General features: G+C 46.7%; 1 protein-coding gene across 1 annotated transcript in view; it reads right to left on the reverse strand.

Moving 5' to 3' along the window:
* Positions 1-15,881, reverse strand: part of LOC144249265 (retinal-specific phospholipid-transporting ATPase ABCA4-like) — a 112,014-nt gene extending 96,133 nt beyond the window's left edge. Inside the window, 5 exon segments of the mRNA XM_077791556.1 lie at positions 2,637-2,708; positions 2,711-2,775; positions 6,129-6,267; positions 7,264-7,368; positions 15,797-15,881. Of these exon segments, the coding sequence (XP_077647682.1) occupies positions 2,637-2,708; positions 2,711-2,775; positions 6,129-6,267; positions 7,264-7,368; positions 15,797-15,881 (466 nt within the window).
* Positions 15,882-16,213: the final 332 nt, after the last annotated feature.

Below are 16,213 nucleotides of genomic sequence, written 5' to 3' on the forward strand. Positions count from 1 at the left end.
CTCTGTCAATGTCTGTTGAATGACTCAAAGCACTCAGTAAATACCCTTGGACTTGACCTGAGAGTCAGAACCTATTTGACTGTTTATCTCTTAGTTACTCTTTAACATACTCAGTTGACATTCTTGTAGGGAGAAGGGGCAGAGACAGGGAACTGGAAGTCATTTTGCCCCAAAATCAACAATATACCTCAGGTGACTGGCCTGCTGTGACCCTGGGGAGAAGGGCAGGAGCTGCAGGTTCAACATCCACCTGAGGAGGGGGCGGGGCCAAAGTGTAAGAGGGGCCACACCAGGCAGTAAGTTCACTAGATTCCAGAGGGAGTAATGTGAACTGGGGGCCTGAGGAGAGAAAAGTGCATTTCATTTAAAATGTGGTTCTTCTTGTTCTCTTCCCTGGGAAGATTAGAGGCTGGGGGCGGGGGTGGAGGGGAGCGGAGGGCTGGGTGGGAAGGAAGCCAGGAGAATGCAGGAGGCTGTGGGAAGAGGGGGTTTAGAGGGGAATGGGAGACCACAGAGCTTGCTGGGTGCAGGGGACGGCCCCTCCTCCTGTCTGGGTTTTCACCGTAACCCTCCCCTGCTGAGAATGCAGCACTACAGGTTTGCCATGAAAGGAAAATGCTGCTTGGCCATGGCCGGCATACTTTCCCAGGTGACCCAGAGCTTACAGGCGAAAGCACACCCCAGTCTCACCACCCACTGTGCTTTCAAAGACTCAGCATTTCAGTGAAGCTTCCCAGGGAACTCCCAAACGTCTGCGTCCTGAGAGTGGATCTCAGTTCCTGGCCTGGAATCCCCTCAGAGGTGGTGTCCCTTACTTAGGGATGGACCCCTCTCCCTGTTCATAGCCACGAGGTTCGGGAATTCTGCAGATTCTGTTCCCAGGCTTTGGGGAAGCTCTACTGGCCTTCGCTAACCTTTTGTCCCCAGGCCTGCTCTCCCTTAAGAAATCCTCCCCACAGCCTGGAGGCCCGCAGAAAGAGCATCCTGCATGCCAATTCACAATTAGTCCTGCTCTTGGGTTAGGCAATATTGATTTTGATTCTCATATACACTTGTAAAGCCACAGAGAGATTGTGGTTTGGAATTACTTCCCTTACACTTCCTCTAGCCAGATTCAATTTGATGATCAGACACTTAAATGAAAAGTCTGCCTCATCATAGACTCCGCGGGATGAAAGCGGGTGCAGAGTTGCTCCAGGAGTTGGGCAGCCCAAGTGCAGCTCATCTGCCTGTTTAACCTTGGAAAAAACACTTTCTGGTTGTGGGTCCTTTGTTTTTTTTCCTATTAAAATGCTAATATGTTCCACTATTTGGGGTCCTTCAAATTTGCACTAACTAAAATAAACTCTTCTATCCAGAGCAGCCAAGAATGTAGTGCTTATAATCTAGTTTGTAGAAAATGACTACATAAAGTATGTGCTTTACTATTTTTAAAAGCAATTATATGCAATTAAAGGATCTTAACATACCAATCTGCACATACTCCTGCATCTTCTTGCTTCCACAGGAAAAAAGAAAAGATGGCAAGATGGGAGGAGGGTCACATTCTCTCTGGGAGAAGCCCGCCCCCCACCCCCCACTGGTTCCCTCCACCAGGCTCCCACACTGGCTGGGTCATTGTCTGTTACACTTCTGCCCTGCTCCTTAAGTCCTCTATGGGAGGCACACAGCCTGGTTCATCCCCACCCCCAGATACTAGCTTGGTGCCTGGCTCACAGTAGGCACAAGTGTCTGCTGAATGTCAAGGGAGTTGTACCACAAGCTTGGGTGGAGGAGGGCCTGAATCAAACCACTCTCCTGCTTCCATTGTTTGGAACCTGGAGCAGAGGCTGTTGTGTTCAGTTGCCCCTGTCTCTTGGTAGTCCTTTGCTGGTCACTTTCTGTATTGTTGTCATCCACCAAGGTCATCCTAAAAGTTACTTTCCCTATGCCCCATATCCTGAGCTCCCTGCAACTCCAAACTGCTGGAATTGCTGCATTGAAAGCCTCCCAGCTCCTCCCCAGAACCATCTTTACCCACTAGCAGCCTTTCCTTGGAGGCCACTCTCCACCCAGAAACCTGCAGGAACCTCTGGATTCTTGGGGCTCTATTTCCTCACAGCCACTCATTTACCTGCCTCTCAGGGAATAGATTCCAGCTGCCACATCCAGTCCCTCCCAAACACTTCAGGCTGACATCCACTCATATTCTTAAAAAGACATGTGGGTGTTGATACTGTTGTTGGGCTTTTGTTTGTTTCTTGTTTTCCCCTGGAGAGAAGAGACCCCCCCAGGGAGCCCCTCCATCCCTCCTCCCTGTTGTTGCTTCCTACCAGGGCATCCAGCTCCTCCTCTCTTCCTGTATGACCTCTGTGTCTGCATGGTGGCCACAGCCTGGCCTCCCAGCCCTTTGCCTTTCCCTCACCATGCACCTTTCTTCTGCTGCACTTCACCCACGGCCACCCTTGGGCTTGTGTTCTCACCCCATCCTGCCTGGAAGCCTTCACAATCCTAAAGTTGAATATATCACTCTCTAATTATCAATCCTTTCATCTTGCCCATGTTCTCAGTCACTTAAACAGGGTCATGGAATGCACCGAGATGGGTGAGGCAGGTGCGAGGCCAGTGAATATTGAGAACACTGAAGACCAGCTCACCTACAATTCTCTCAGGGTGAATCCGCAGGGTTTCCATGAGCTGGGATAAGTTGCGGAGCTCTGTCCAAACTGGCCAAAGTGCTGGCTTTCTGGTGCATTCATGAGGAGTTCTTGAAAATCTCGATACACTCTTGCCAAGCTGTAAGAACAAAACCTCATCAATAAAGAAATAGCTGTCATTTTCATATAATATTAATACCTTGTGCTATTTGTTAAAATAGGGTGCTTAACTTAGCTACTATGTTGTCTCTTTACAATTCTGCAGGACAAAAGAAAAAAAAAATTTTAACACCCTCTTGCATATGTAGGACAACAGATTGGGGTAGTGAGTGATTTGTCCAGTCCTCCAGTTTGGGCAGGGCCAGGTAACTTGTTAACCCCATGCTGTCTACATCACTTGTCCTGAGAAACTTTAAACTTGGTAAAGCTTTTTAGGATATTGATGTTGGTGGATATTACTGGAGGTTCTTCCAGCCTTCTCCCACTTCTCTGAGACCTACCCCTCTACCCATTTATGGGGGTAGGCTCTGACAGCCATGCTTCATCCACAAGGAACTCCCTGTGTATGTGTGTGCACACGCATGCACACACATACACACCCCTTTACTAAGGCTGATTGGACAGGGAGAATAAAACTGAGACAACCAAAGGTATTCCCAGGAACTTAAACAGGATTCAGGGTGCTCTTTTGATAGCTCAAGTCAAAATGCTGTGAACTGGGTGATTGGCACAGCCTGGCCTTCTAGGAGGAGGGGAGACTGTGGTGAGAGTGTGGATGAACAGAGACAGGCCGAGAGGCTGGACCTCAAAGTTCAGTCTGGAAGAGCTGAAGGAACAGCTCCTGACAGCTCTCCAGCTCTTGCCCCTCCTCTTCTGAGGCCTGTCTTTACCCTAGGCTTTGTGAGAAGGTCTAAATCATGTCTCCAAATCATGCATTTCTTTCTGGATCTTAAGCTCATTGGAATGGGTTCTGTGCCTTGTGAGTACGAGTACTTTGAATAAGCCGTTATTTCATCTACAATGTGCATATGAAATGTGAACCCAGCTTCCCTGGTTCAAAGGTCAAGGACAGCTGGGGTCTGGAGCCCCCTTTCCGACTCCTACCCCTCAGTCTTCCCCAGTAACACACACACACACTCACACACACACACACACACACACACACACACAAGGCTAGGGCCAATCCCACTGAAACTCCTGTTGTCTCTACCTACTGGTATCCAAGTTTTCCTGATCCCACCACACAGCACCATAGGATCTCTCTGGATGGGTAGGCTCTTCTGTTCAGAGGCTTCAAGGAGTCTCTAGCCAAAAGTATACACTTTAAAGCGTCACGATGATGTTTGCAGCATGTTTTGATCAGCTTTTTTGCTGCTGTGATTAAAATACCTGACAAGAACAATTTTAGAGGAAGAAAGGTTTATTTGGGGGCTCATGCTTTCTAAGGTCTCAGTCCATAGAACAGCCAGCTCCATTCCTCAAGGCTCAAGGTGAGGCAGAACATCATGGTGGAAGAGTGTGGCAGAGGTAAGCGACTCACATGATGAGCAGGAACCAGGGAGAGACTCCACTTGCCAGATTTAAAATATACACCCCAAAGGCATGCCCCTAGTGACCGCCTCCTCCAGCCACACCCTTCCTGCCTTCAGTTTCCACTCAGTTAATTCACTATTAGGAGATTAATTCACTGATTAGATTAAGGGTCTCCTAACCCAGTAATTTCTTCTCTAAACCTTCCTGAATTGTCTCCTATATCCAAACCATCACACAACATGAGAGCCCAGCTAAAACATTTCCTCTTCAAATTTCCTGGGAAGAGAAGAATGTTGACCCCTCCTTATCTTCTGATAATCCAGGGACATTTTCCCTATGATATTTATCAGCAAACAGATAAATAACTGGGGCTCACAGACCATACAGTCTCTGTCGAAGCTACTGAGCTCTGCCATTATGGAGCAAAAACAGCCATAACTTGTTCCCAGTGGGAAAGGCCACCTCAAAGCATTAGCCTGACCTATTAAAAGTTGTTTTTCAAAATGTAAATGTGGGTTTGTCCTGGCGGAATTTTGCTGAGCTTCCCTGTTATGGATTGGACTTGGAATGTCCTCCATAGTCTCATTGGCAGAAGTGGGACTTCTAGGCAATGATTGGATCATGAGGACTCTGACTTCTTTCATGAATTCATCTGATGGATTAATCCATTGTTCACTGAATGGAAGTAGCTCACCGGGGACACGCCCTGGAAGGGTTTATCTTCTCCCAGCACCCCTGCCCCACTTCTTCTTTGCTGCTACGACCTGATGAGCTTCCCTCTACCATGTCCTTCCACCATGATGTTCCCCTTCACCTCAGGTCCAGAGCAATGGAGCCAGGGGCCCATGGACTGAAACTTTACAAGCCAAAATAAACTTTTCCTCCTCCAACTTGTTTGTGTGGGGCTCTTTGGTTACAGTAATGAAAACTTGACTAACGTATCCTCTAATGAAAAAACTGAAGTCACCAAATACCTCACTTTCCATCTGAGCTGGTGTGTATAGGAATAGAGTCCAGCCCAATCCCCTGTAAGCCCTTGTAGGTGACCTTCAGATTTAACCTTTGCAAGGTGCAGCTCAAGGTCAGAACAGCAGGTGGAGGATGGTTCTGTCCTTATGCCTGAGCCTCTGTGTATAGGTAATGCCCACATTATATCCCCCCAGTACCCTAAGAGGGAATTCCAAAGGTAGACTATTGTCCTAAGGGATTTGACTTGAAATTCAACCTCAGACCAGAAATTATTAACCTGGACTCCACAAGTTCCCTGAGCTCACACACACAATGTCGTGATTTGTGCTCCAATTGGCTCCAATTTTTGTGGGAGAGGGCTTATCTATTTTCATCAGCTTTTTGGAAAGGTCTTTAGCCCCCAGGTTAAGAATCACTACCCTCAAGCCATATCCCAAGATCTTGCCTCTTAAAGGCACCAATGGCAATAACAACAGAAGATTTGGAATTGGTCATTTCCCCCTAAGAAGTAAGCCCGATTTCTTTTATCCTCACAAGAATCCCTGACATTTTTCTTTAGCCCATAGATGTCTAAGAAAGTTTTTAAAGAAACAGAGGGGTGTTGAGTTGACTAGGGTGAAAAGCAAGGGGAAGAGGGTTTTTCTCACTCAGAGATTCCACCCAAGAAGATGGACAAGCATGATACAGTGGACATGTCACAGTAAGGGATTGCCATCAGATTCCAGGTCACATTTGGGGAACATAAGGACCAAGAAATCATGTCCATGTGGACTTCATTTGAACCATTTTCCCCAAGTGCTCTGCCAGTTAGTAGAATGCTTCAGGAAAGAATCCTCCTGGACCCTGAAAGGTCAGGGGTTAGCAATCCATGGGGCTTGCTTTCAGTGCTACAGGCTCTGCATGTGCAGGCACGTGCATCTACTGCTGTGCATGCGGGGAATGAAAGGGTGTGCAACTTCCTCCCCATGCAGTGGGAATCTTGGTACTTACATGGAGTTATAGTTTGACACAATTCCTGGAGATTCTCCTGGGGTGGGGCTTTGAAAACAAGGATTGTTCACATTGCAGAAAATCCCCTGGAGCCATGGCAACATTCCTGCTGAGGGCATCGCCTTGTTGGGAAAATGACCTTTGAAACAGGAAATGAAGACAAGAAGGGTTTAGTTATGGAGACCAAGCAGGACACAGGTCCTAGGAGCAAAGAGCAGGGCCCCTCTGGTGCTCTGCTTTATTCATGGCTTAAGAAGCAGGAGCATTTAACATAGGCCAGGCCTATGTGGGGTGCTGTAGCCAATCTGTTCTCTCAACCTCTGGTAGAATGAAGAGACAGACAAATGTTGCACAGAGGCATGGACAGAAGTGCGGGGGACAGATCACTCTGTGGTAAGAGGTGTGCAGAGGTGTTAGCTCAAGGAGGCTCCACCAGGCTGCTGGTGCCTGAGGAGAGGAGGCCCCTGTCTTCCTTCGGCAACTGTGTATGGAGCACCTACCCCCCACACATGCTGCAGTGTTGCAGAATAATGGCTCCTGGCTGGATGAGGTGAGGAATTAAGAGTTTGCTAGACAGGAGGCTGAGAGATGGAGGCTGGAGACTCATGAACAGAGGTCAAAGACCAAGACCAGAGGACCAAACAGTTTCCAAAATTCTTGAGGCCTCCACATCCAGAAGGTGCAGGCTTTCCCAGAGGGTGATACTACAGAAGGAGCCCCATCCACAAGGTTTATTAAAGGTCCCCAGACACCTCAGAGTTCCAAGAAATAATATTTGGTTAAGTATGATTTTATAGCATACCCTTTGATTTTTCTCTAGCATCGTGTATAATGTATCTCTAAACAGTTTTCTTTTATTGAAAAATAGAATTAAATTGATCTAATTTAGAGAACTCATCTGTAGCCTCTTCTCTTTTAAATGGGTAAGAGTTTAGGTATACGTAAAAAAATTTGCCTTTCGGAATTATGTACACATATTTGCTTAGGATGTGTAGAATTAAAAATTAGAATTTGTGTAAAACTGATGGATCTATTTATTGGTACATTGATAAGCAGAGGGATCCCTGTGCCCCCACCCTCAAGACCTTCCTGAATGACAGGCCCTGCAGAGTCTCCCAGGATGCTCCAGGCTCACATTTGTGATGACTGTAGAACAGGTTGGCATTCCTCAGCCAGATCAAGACCAGAAACAAAGATAAAGGCCACACGAGTTCCACCACAAAGAGAAAGACCATTGGCACTCTTTGTACACTTCCTCTCGGCACTGTCTGGCTGTAGGACTTGGCTTGTGGTAGGGCTATGTGCTGCACGCTTTTGCCAAGTGACAGACCACATAGACCACAGTGGTCTCATAAGATTAAAATGAAGCTGCAAAATTCCCATTCCCACCTTTGTAACATTGTAGAGTGGCCCATTACTCACAAGTTTGTGGTGATGCTGGTGTAAACCAACCTACGGTGCTGCCAACTGCAGAAAAGTATAGCACATGCAACTATGTGCGGTACGTAATACTTCATAATGATAGCAAATGACTCTTGTAGCTGATTTATGTATATATTATTATCTTTTTTATTATTGCAGAGTGTACTTCTTTTTTAATATATATATATATTTACTTGTTGATGGACATAATATCTTTATTTTACTTATTTATTTCTAAATGGTGCTGAGGATCAAGCCCAGGGCCTCACATGTACTGGGCACATGCTCTACCTCTGAGCTACCACCCCAACCCTAGAGAGAGCTTATTTTACCCATACTAAACGTTCTTTGTTAGACAGTGTGTGGGTTTGCAGCAGCAGCTGCCTCTTAGATCTCATGCTCACTGGTCTCGTGATTGCTTCTTTTTCTGTTGTGGTTCATTTAATCTTGTGTTTAATCTTGTCTTGTTCATCATGGCCTTAGGAGCAATAGACTATCTCTCTCTCTCTCTGTCATACACACACACACACACACACACACACACACACACACTCACACACACAATTATATAACCACACATATAGTAGTAGGTTACACCATTGAGCTTTGTGTAATGACACTCTGGTGTTCACACAATGATGAAATCTCCTAACAAGGCCGTTTCTAGTATGTGTCCCATTGTTAAGTAACGTATAACTGAATTGACCTGAAGAACTTCCTTCTTTTGTCCCTTGCTCCTATATTATCTCTACTTTGATTTATTATACAACAACAAGCTTTTCTTTCTTTCTTTTTCTTTGATATTGGGAATTGAACCAGGGTGGGTTTAACCACTGAGCCACATTCCCAGACCTTTTTATATTTTATTTAGACACAGGGTCTCACTGAGTTGCTCAGTCTAGATACATTGCTAAGGATAGCTTTAAACTCTTGATCCTCCTGCCTCAGCCTCCCAAGCCCCTAGGATTATAAACACGCCCCACCATGCCTGGCCACCAACCAGCTTTTATGTCCAGCTGGGTTTTACTCTGCCTCTAATCTAGAAAACAGCATTAACACAAGACTGATCATGAACAGTCATGGAGATCATGGGCTTCAGTCTTCCCAAATGTTGCAGAACACATAGATGCAGATTTTGATTCAGATGGGGTTGTGGCTCAGTGGCGGAGCACATGTCTCACACATGTGAGACAACTGGATTTGACCCTTAGCACTACATACAAATAATAAATAAAACAAAGTAAAGATATTGTGTCCATATAAAACTAAAAAAATTTTTTTTAAAAAAGCATAAGGACTCCTGATGCTAAAAGGAGAGCCAGTTGGTTGTTGGGCCTTATGCTGTGGTATTGCACACTAGGGTAAGGGTTGGAGGTGTGGAATCACAGAAGGAAATAGGGAAAGAAGAATGTGAATTGGGGAATATAATAGTTGTTTTACCCAAGCCCTGCTCTAGGGACCTTAGAACGCAAACTCAAGATCCAAAGGAGGATATAAGCAGCTGCCCAGGATGGTCTTTAATTGTTGTTTTCCTTTCAAAGAAATGTGAATAAACTCTCAGCAACATGATGGGTGTCATAGCAGGTACTCCTTTCCTGCTAGTAAGGGCAAACCATGTTCAATTTTCAAATTTTTATATATTTTCATTTTATTGTATTGCTGGGGATCAAACCTACGGCCTTTTGCATGCTCAGCAAATGCTCTACCACTGATCTACATCCATAGCCCCCACATTCTGGTGTTTAAAAATGGTCTGCTGGCAATCAAATTATAACAAATCAGAAAATATATTGGAGGATGGAAAATGTATCATGCTATTGAAGAAAAAGCAAAGAATGCTTAGGGGCAGGTGGTAATTATGCAGTTGTAATTTTTCACAAAATGTTTTACTCAGAATCTATCTAGGGAGAATGTGCTATAAGAAGCATACAGAGGAGTATGGGAAGAAAAAAAGACAGTGCATTTTTCTTAAGACACTCATTTTTCATGACTCCCCCTACATGTTTTTTTTTAGAAGGTGGCAAAACACTAATATTGGGAAATTCCCTCCCTGTGTTAAAGGCACTGACCCCAAACATACCTGGCAGCCTTTGGAATGTAGGGAGTTACCCCGACCCCCAGGACATGCAAATCAAGGGAGCTCTGGCTGGGCCTCTTCCCCAGCCAGGCCCATCTCTCTATTACCATCCTGGTCTCTAGACCTCTCAGCACTGCCCTCCAGCAGCTCATACCCCCTGTCTTATCACTCTTACTTCAGGGTCAATTCTCCTAGGAAGTGAAGCCCTCATGGGCTGCAAACTTCCTGAGAGCAGGGGCCACATCTGTCCTCCACTGTGGTTCCACCACCCTACATGAGGTAGAACTCATAATTGGTTCTCAATAAAATACTTGTGGAATGAGTGAGTCTTTGCCAAGACTGGTCTAGGAGGCTTCTCCAGGAAGCTGGAGGAGATACAGGGGTTCAGCTTATCAGCAGTCTGCAGATTAAAAACAAACTGCACCCCCAAAGGTGTGTACTGGCTTCTCGCCTTCCATTCTGGATCCTCCAGGAGGTAAGGTGGGGAGCAGGTTTAGCAAGATAGTAATGTGAGTGACACGTGCGAAGTATGAAACTGGAAGTTGTTTCTGGTGTCTTCACCAAGGAAATGAGATAACCAGTCCAGATTCTCCACTTATGACTCCTCCTAAGACAATAGTTTGCAATGTTGGCTTTCTCCCAAGTGAGTTGTGCTGCCTTCCATGAAGTGACATCTTCCTGGGAATGGTCTGGAATGTTAAACACTGGTGATGATTTGGGAGTGTGCAGATCTAGGTTACAGCCACTTTCAGGCATGCTCAACCTCTGGGCCTCAGTTTTCTCATCTCTGAATTAGGACTATTTTGTCTTACAGTGTACACTGAGGGTTAAGAGCAGATCACTCTGGTAACAAGTTTTATCCAGCCTCTTCTCTCAGCTACGAGATCTTGGGTAATCTGCTCAACTTCTCCAAGCCATGAATCTCATTCAAAAAATGAGGGTGATAGGAGGACCTGCCACCCAGAGGAGTTGTGATAATAAAGTGAGTTAATGGGCCAAACCCACAGAACCCAGCACAAGGTAACCTTCAATAAACATGAAGCATTGATCACTGCCTCACAGAATTGTCACAAGTGTCACAGGGCGACAGCACATTGTAAGGATAGATGAGAAAGGAAAGACAATTAAAATGGTCAGAACCTCTTAGGCCTGCCCTCCATGTTCATTCCAATCTTCTCCCTTTCTCGATTTGGAACTGCACACTCGCCAGTTTGAAAACATGGGCTTCCTGAGAAACAGACCACACACTGTCTCCTGATCCTTACACAGAACAGGGCTTGCACAGAGGGAGGGATGAGTCAGTCTGCCTCCCTGTCCCATGGCTGAGATTTCGAAACACACTGTATATTTCATCTCTCTATGATATGCTAGTCCCACCCTCTCTCATCCACTCACTCAGGCTCTCCAGTGTTTTTGAAGTGTCCTGTCTGTGCAAGGCATTGTGATTCAAAGTCCATCATAGTGGGAGGCAGATCAGAATCCACCTTCCTTCCTTGGCCTTAAGACTAGCACTGCTCTACCTGGTTTCCTTTCCACATCTCTGAAGTAGGGCTTCTGTTTCTGTCTGTAAGTCAAATAATCACCTTCGTTAACCTAGATCAGCAGCTGTCAGGGACCTGTGGGCTGGAATCACATGGGGACCTCAGGTCATGCCCCATGGGACATCAGGATATTTTTTTAAACACCTCTCAGGTCATTTCAATATCCAGCCAACGCTGAGAACCACTGGTCTAGGTAGTGGTTGGTGATTTTGAACAACATGGGTGGAGTGGTCGGTGGGACTGTGCTAAGTGTGGGCGTGTGACTTGGAGGGGCTGCCCCTCACTTCCCTTCTGCACAAAGCCATTTCTTGCCCAGGCGCAGGTCTGTTCTCACAGCAGCCTCTCCTCCCTCCTCCAGAACTGTGCTCCAACCCCACCCCAGAGCTGCATCCTTGGTCTTGAGGCTCAACTGTGCACAGGCATACCCTAGGGAGGAATTCCACAGTGTAATTAAAAACGTGTTTTCAGAGCTGCTTGGACTCCCCCTCCCCTTCCCTTTAAACATGTCTGTAACTTTAATTAAGCCCAGTCAAAAGCTCAGAAGGGGTCCATGGAAATTTTTTGTTCTCTCTCTCTCTCTTTCTTTTTTCTTTTTTCTTTTTTTTTTTTTTTACTGAATTGGTATTTCCTTGTCCTCTCTCTCTCTGTGTGTGTATGTATGTGCGTGCGCATGTGCACACACAAGCATATATTTTCCTCCACCTCCCCTCCCCCTCTCGGAACCATTTGGTCTATTAGTAGGAGGACAGGTTTCTGGCAAGGGCAGAGTTGGGCTTGTTATTTTAACTTAGCCAGTTAGATTTACTTCCCTCCCTGTCTGTTTTCAATTTAAAAGGGGGTAGCCAGGGCTTGTATTAGCTGCACCGTTCTTCCTTCTGCACTGAGAACCCGGACAGGACTCAGCCTGGTCAAATACCACCCAGGACCTGGCTGCTGCACTAGGAGCAGACTGCCCAGCCTCCTGCATCTGCCACATTCTCTTCCTCTGACGCTGGACCCAGAGCTGAAGTCCTCACCAGATGCCCAGGTCTGGAGTCCATGAAATGATGAGCACCCTACTCCCATGAGCCCTCAGGTCTTCCCAAATATCCTCCTGTCCTGACCTGGAAGGTAGGACCAGGGACAGATACCAAGGGGCCCTAGGCTATGAGCTCTCAGGGCCAAGAGACATAACTAGTCATCTTTATAAACCTTCCCTGATGCTCTGCCTAGTCCACAGCCAGTGTGGGCCAACGTGTGTGCGCACATGGGTGTGCTCTTGTCAAGCTGAAGTGTGAGCTTCTGGGGAAATCTGGTCTAGCCTCTCAAACCAACGTTTTCTCTGAGCTCCCAGAGCTCACCCGCACACCAGCTAGGGACTTCCTTCAACTCCATAGCTGCACTCAGGATTCTGCTCAGTAATTAAGCATGGGAACATCCTCTTGCCTGGCTCTGAATTCCATGAGGGCAGGGGCCATGCCCAGTTTATCTTGGGTCAGGGCCAACATACACCTTCATCTTCCAGGACCAGTATTATCTTATATTTATTGTTCTAGTGGATGATAAATGATTTGGCCACTGATCTTTGTGATCTCCATGTCCCACCTGTTAGATAGTGCTGGATACAAGGGGACAGTGTGGTGGGATGGCCGAGCCTGCTGTCCTGGTGTCATGGTTTGAATGCCAGGTCCATCCCACCAATCACAAACCCCTCCCTGAAGTCTCAGTTGCCTCATTTGGACCCACAGAGAAATCAAGCTGGAACTGCAGTGAGGTTCAGTGAAGCAATACACTTAGTACTGTACCAGGTGCTTAGTAACACTTCTCACAGATGTTAACAGAATAAGAAAAAAAGGTGTGTGGGGGGAGAACTAGAACCTGAAAACAGTCTTCTTATACCCTGGGCATTGGGAGTGGAGGAATGGGGAAATTTGTTATCTGTTCTCACTTCTCACTCTTACTCTGCTCACAACAGTAAACACCTAAAACCATGGAAGTTTAAGGAATTAAAAACTTAGGAGCTGAGTTATAGCCTGGGTGTGTTGTACTCTTCTTAGAGTCACTATTTTCTAGAGACAGAAGTTTCCAGAAGAGCCAAAAGCTTTGGCAGGAGACACAGACCCCTCTCAGAGATAATGACTGTCTCCCTCTTACCCAGAAATCCTGGAAAATTCTGGAATATGGTAGCCAGCTTGAGGCACACCAGAGATCTCTGTTTCCAGGACATTAGGACGGCATCAGAAGACTGTCAACCCAGACCTATGTCCAGCCCTGACAGATGGCCCCAAGCCAAGGTTCCTGGCCTGCACGGCTCCATTCCCTTGGAGCACACTGTGGAGATTTCAGAACAGGAAGAGACCGACCAACAGCAGGGAAGGAGAGCAGAGATTGTGAGGGCACCTGGGCCAAACCCAGGGTCTGGAAGTAGGGTTGTGCTTTGTAACAGCATCGTGCTTGCCATAGCAATGGAATCATTGCAGGCCAGTGGCTACAGTCCTCTGGTTTGTTTTCTTGGAGAGCCACAAAGGGGACATTGAGAGTAAAGTGAACTGAGAATCTTAATTCATTATGACTAAGAGAGAAAATGTGAAAAATGGCAGAGTGGAGTTTCCCTGGCAATCTATAGACATATGCATCAGGTGGGCAGGGACTAGATGCTTTTATTTGCCATTGTATACTCAACACGGGTCACCATGCCTGGTGACAATTATTTGTTGATGGAAAGAATAAGTGAAAATTGATGAATAAATTGAAAAATGAGTCTTGTTCACATTTTGTCAATATTTTCACTCAAGAAGAGAGGATTCTAGGGCTGGGGATGTGGCTCAAGCGGTAGCGTGCTCGCCTGGCATGCGTGCGACCCGGGTTCGATCCTCAGCACCACATACCAACGAAGATGTTGTGTCCGCCGAGAACTAAAAAATAAATAAAATTCTCTCTCTCTCTCTCTTTCTCTCTCCTCTCTCACTCTCTCTTTAAAAAAAAAAAAAAAAGAAGGGAGGATTCTAGAAGAAATCAAGTTTCTGATCAAGTGTCTGGGTTCCTGGGGGCCACAAATAACCTCAAGGATAATTTGAAGTAACATCTACTTTGACAAAGGAAAACAGCCTGAGGATAACTGTGTGTCCCCACCCCCACCGCCCCTGGCCTGTGTCCTGTGCGAGAGACACACACAGGCCTCTGAACAATCTTGTGCATGGCTGGAGTGTGTCTCTCCCTGCTCCCCTTCCTGCTAGTTGTTAAGCTATTGTCCCCTATCTCCACACTCACCAGGCAGGGATCCTTCAACATGGGGGGCCTCAGAGACTCTGCAGCAGCCTCTGCACAAATCCTAATTTCAGCTCCACAGAACTCTGGTCTTTGCTTCCATCTTAAGGATCCCACTTTCTTCCCTCAGTCCTCAGTCCCAGGGGGTAGCTGTGTCCTGCAGTTCTACCTCCAGGATACCTCAGTTCTTTTACAACGCAGCAGCTGCCGGCTTCTAGCTAAGGTAACACCTTTCCATATTCAGCCCTCTCTGACCAGACCCTGGCAAGGTATTCACTCGGGTCTTCAGATGTTCCACAGTTGGCCCATTTCTTCCCTAACATTCCCCCTGAACCCTTCCCCACCCATATTCCCATCCTGAACTGAGGTTTGGGGCACACACTGTTCCCTTCCTCCCTATGGCCAGTCTTCCTCCCATGGCTGACTGGCTCAGTCTTTCTAATCTCAGCTCTCTCCAGCCCTCCCTGCTCCCCTCCCTTGTCCCACTTATCAGCTCCTTAAGTCACTGGCAGGTCTCTGCAAGGCTGTGGTAAAGTGCACTGTTTATAGTTACATACTCACTCCTCACCCCCTCCCAGATAAATTGCACTGAGGCCGGGTGCCATTTATACGTTTGCTCTTGGAGTTCTCTGGTCTCCTGTGGCTCCTGGGATTTTGGCCAATGCTACTTCATATTGCTCTGGGTGTCAAAATATACTTCATATTTCCCCATCTACCAAAAGAGCCAGTCCAAGGGGTTAGTGTCTCATGCTTTTAGGTCCCTAGTACATCCCAACCCCAAGTCTGCTAACTGAAGAGGCTCAGAATATATATTCATTGAATCTAAGATGCCACCAGTTGTAAGATGAGCTGTCATTTTTCTGTACCACGAAGAAAGAAAAACATGTTTGGTTAAAGTAACTTGATTGTGAGCTGCCTCCCAGTTTTGGAATTGTCAAAATGTGAAAACCCAGTGTGCCTCCTGGAATCAATGGAACAGCAATCCCTGTGCTGGGGAGCTAGTGGAGGGCATTCTTGTTTTCCTTTGAGCTTGTTCTGCAGGGCTTAGGGTTCTCCCTGCTATGTGGGGTGGATACTCCAGAAGATGTCGGACTGGGCTGACGAGTGTGAAAACCAGGGGAGTGGGGACAGGGATGGGCATTCAGTAGATTCATCTGTGTGTGTGTGTGGTAGGGGCATATTTTAATGTGGCCAGGGACAGAGCAACATGTCATCCTGTGAAGGGCACTTGTCACAGGTTCACAGAGGAGTCACACAGATAAACACTGCTTCGGGGCTAAATGGCAACGCAGAACTCCTCACGCTCTCCTCCCCCCACTGCACCCCAAGCTTCCAATCTGTTCACTTGCTCCACACCTCACTTCTAGGACACAGACGGTAACACATTACCTTTTGCCTTTTCCGCAGGGTCCAGTTCTTCCAGAGTAATAGTTGTATCTGTCTGGCGAAGCCCATGCTGGTGACCATCCAAGGACAAGGGGATGGCGTGGAGCAGAGGCTAACAGGTCAGGGTCAGGTTTCGGGTTAGCAATGGACATGCACCTTCAGGCTGCTGTGTCCTTCTGTTGGTGATTAAAGGCTAGTTTTCCCCTTCAAACATAATCCCTTTTAATTCCACCTAAGCCCTTTGTTGGGGAGAGGAGGCAGATACCATGCTTGGTTCCTTTTTAGGAAGAGAAAAGGAACACTAAAGACACACGTGATTGGGCACTGAGTGGGGACATTTGATGGGAACCAAGAGCTTTGGAGATGTCCTTCATCAGGGGCCTCTGGGATTCTGGAGGGGACCACCTCTGGAT

Source organism: Urocitellus parryii, chromosome 11, assembly GCF_045843805.1.
Source record: "Urocitellus parryii isolate mUroPar1 chromosome 11, mUroPar1.hap1, whole genome shotgun sequence".
Classification (NCBI taxonomy): Eukaryota; Metazoa; Chordata; class Mammalia; order Rodentia; family Sciuridae; genus Urocitellus; species Urocitellus parryii.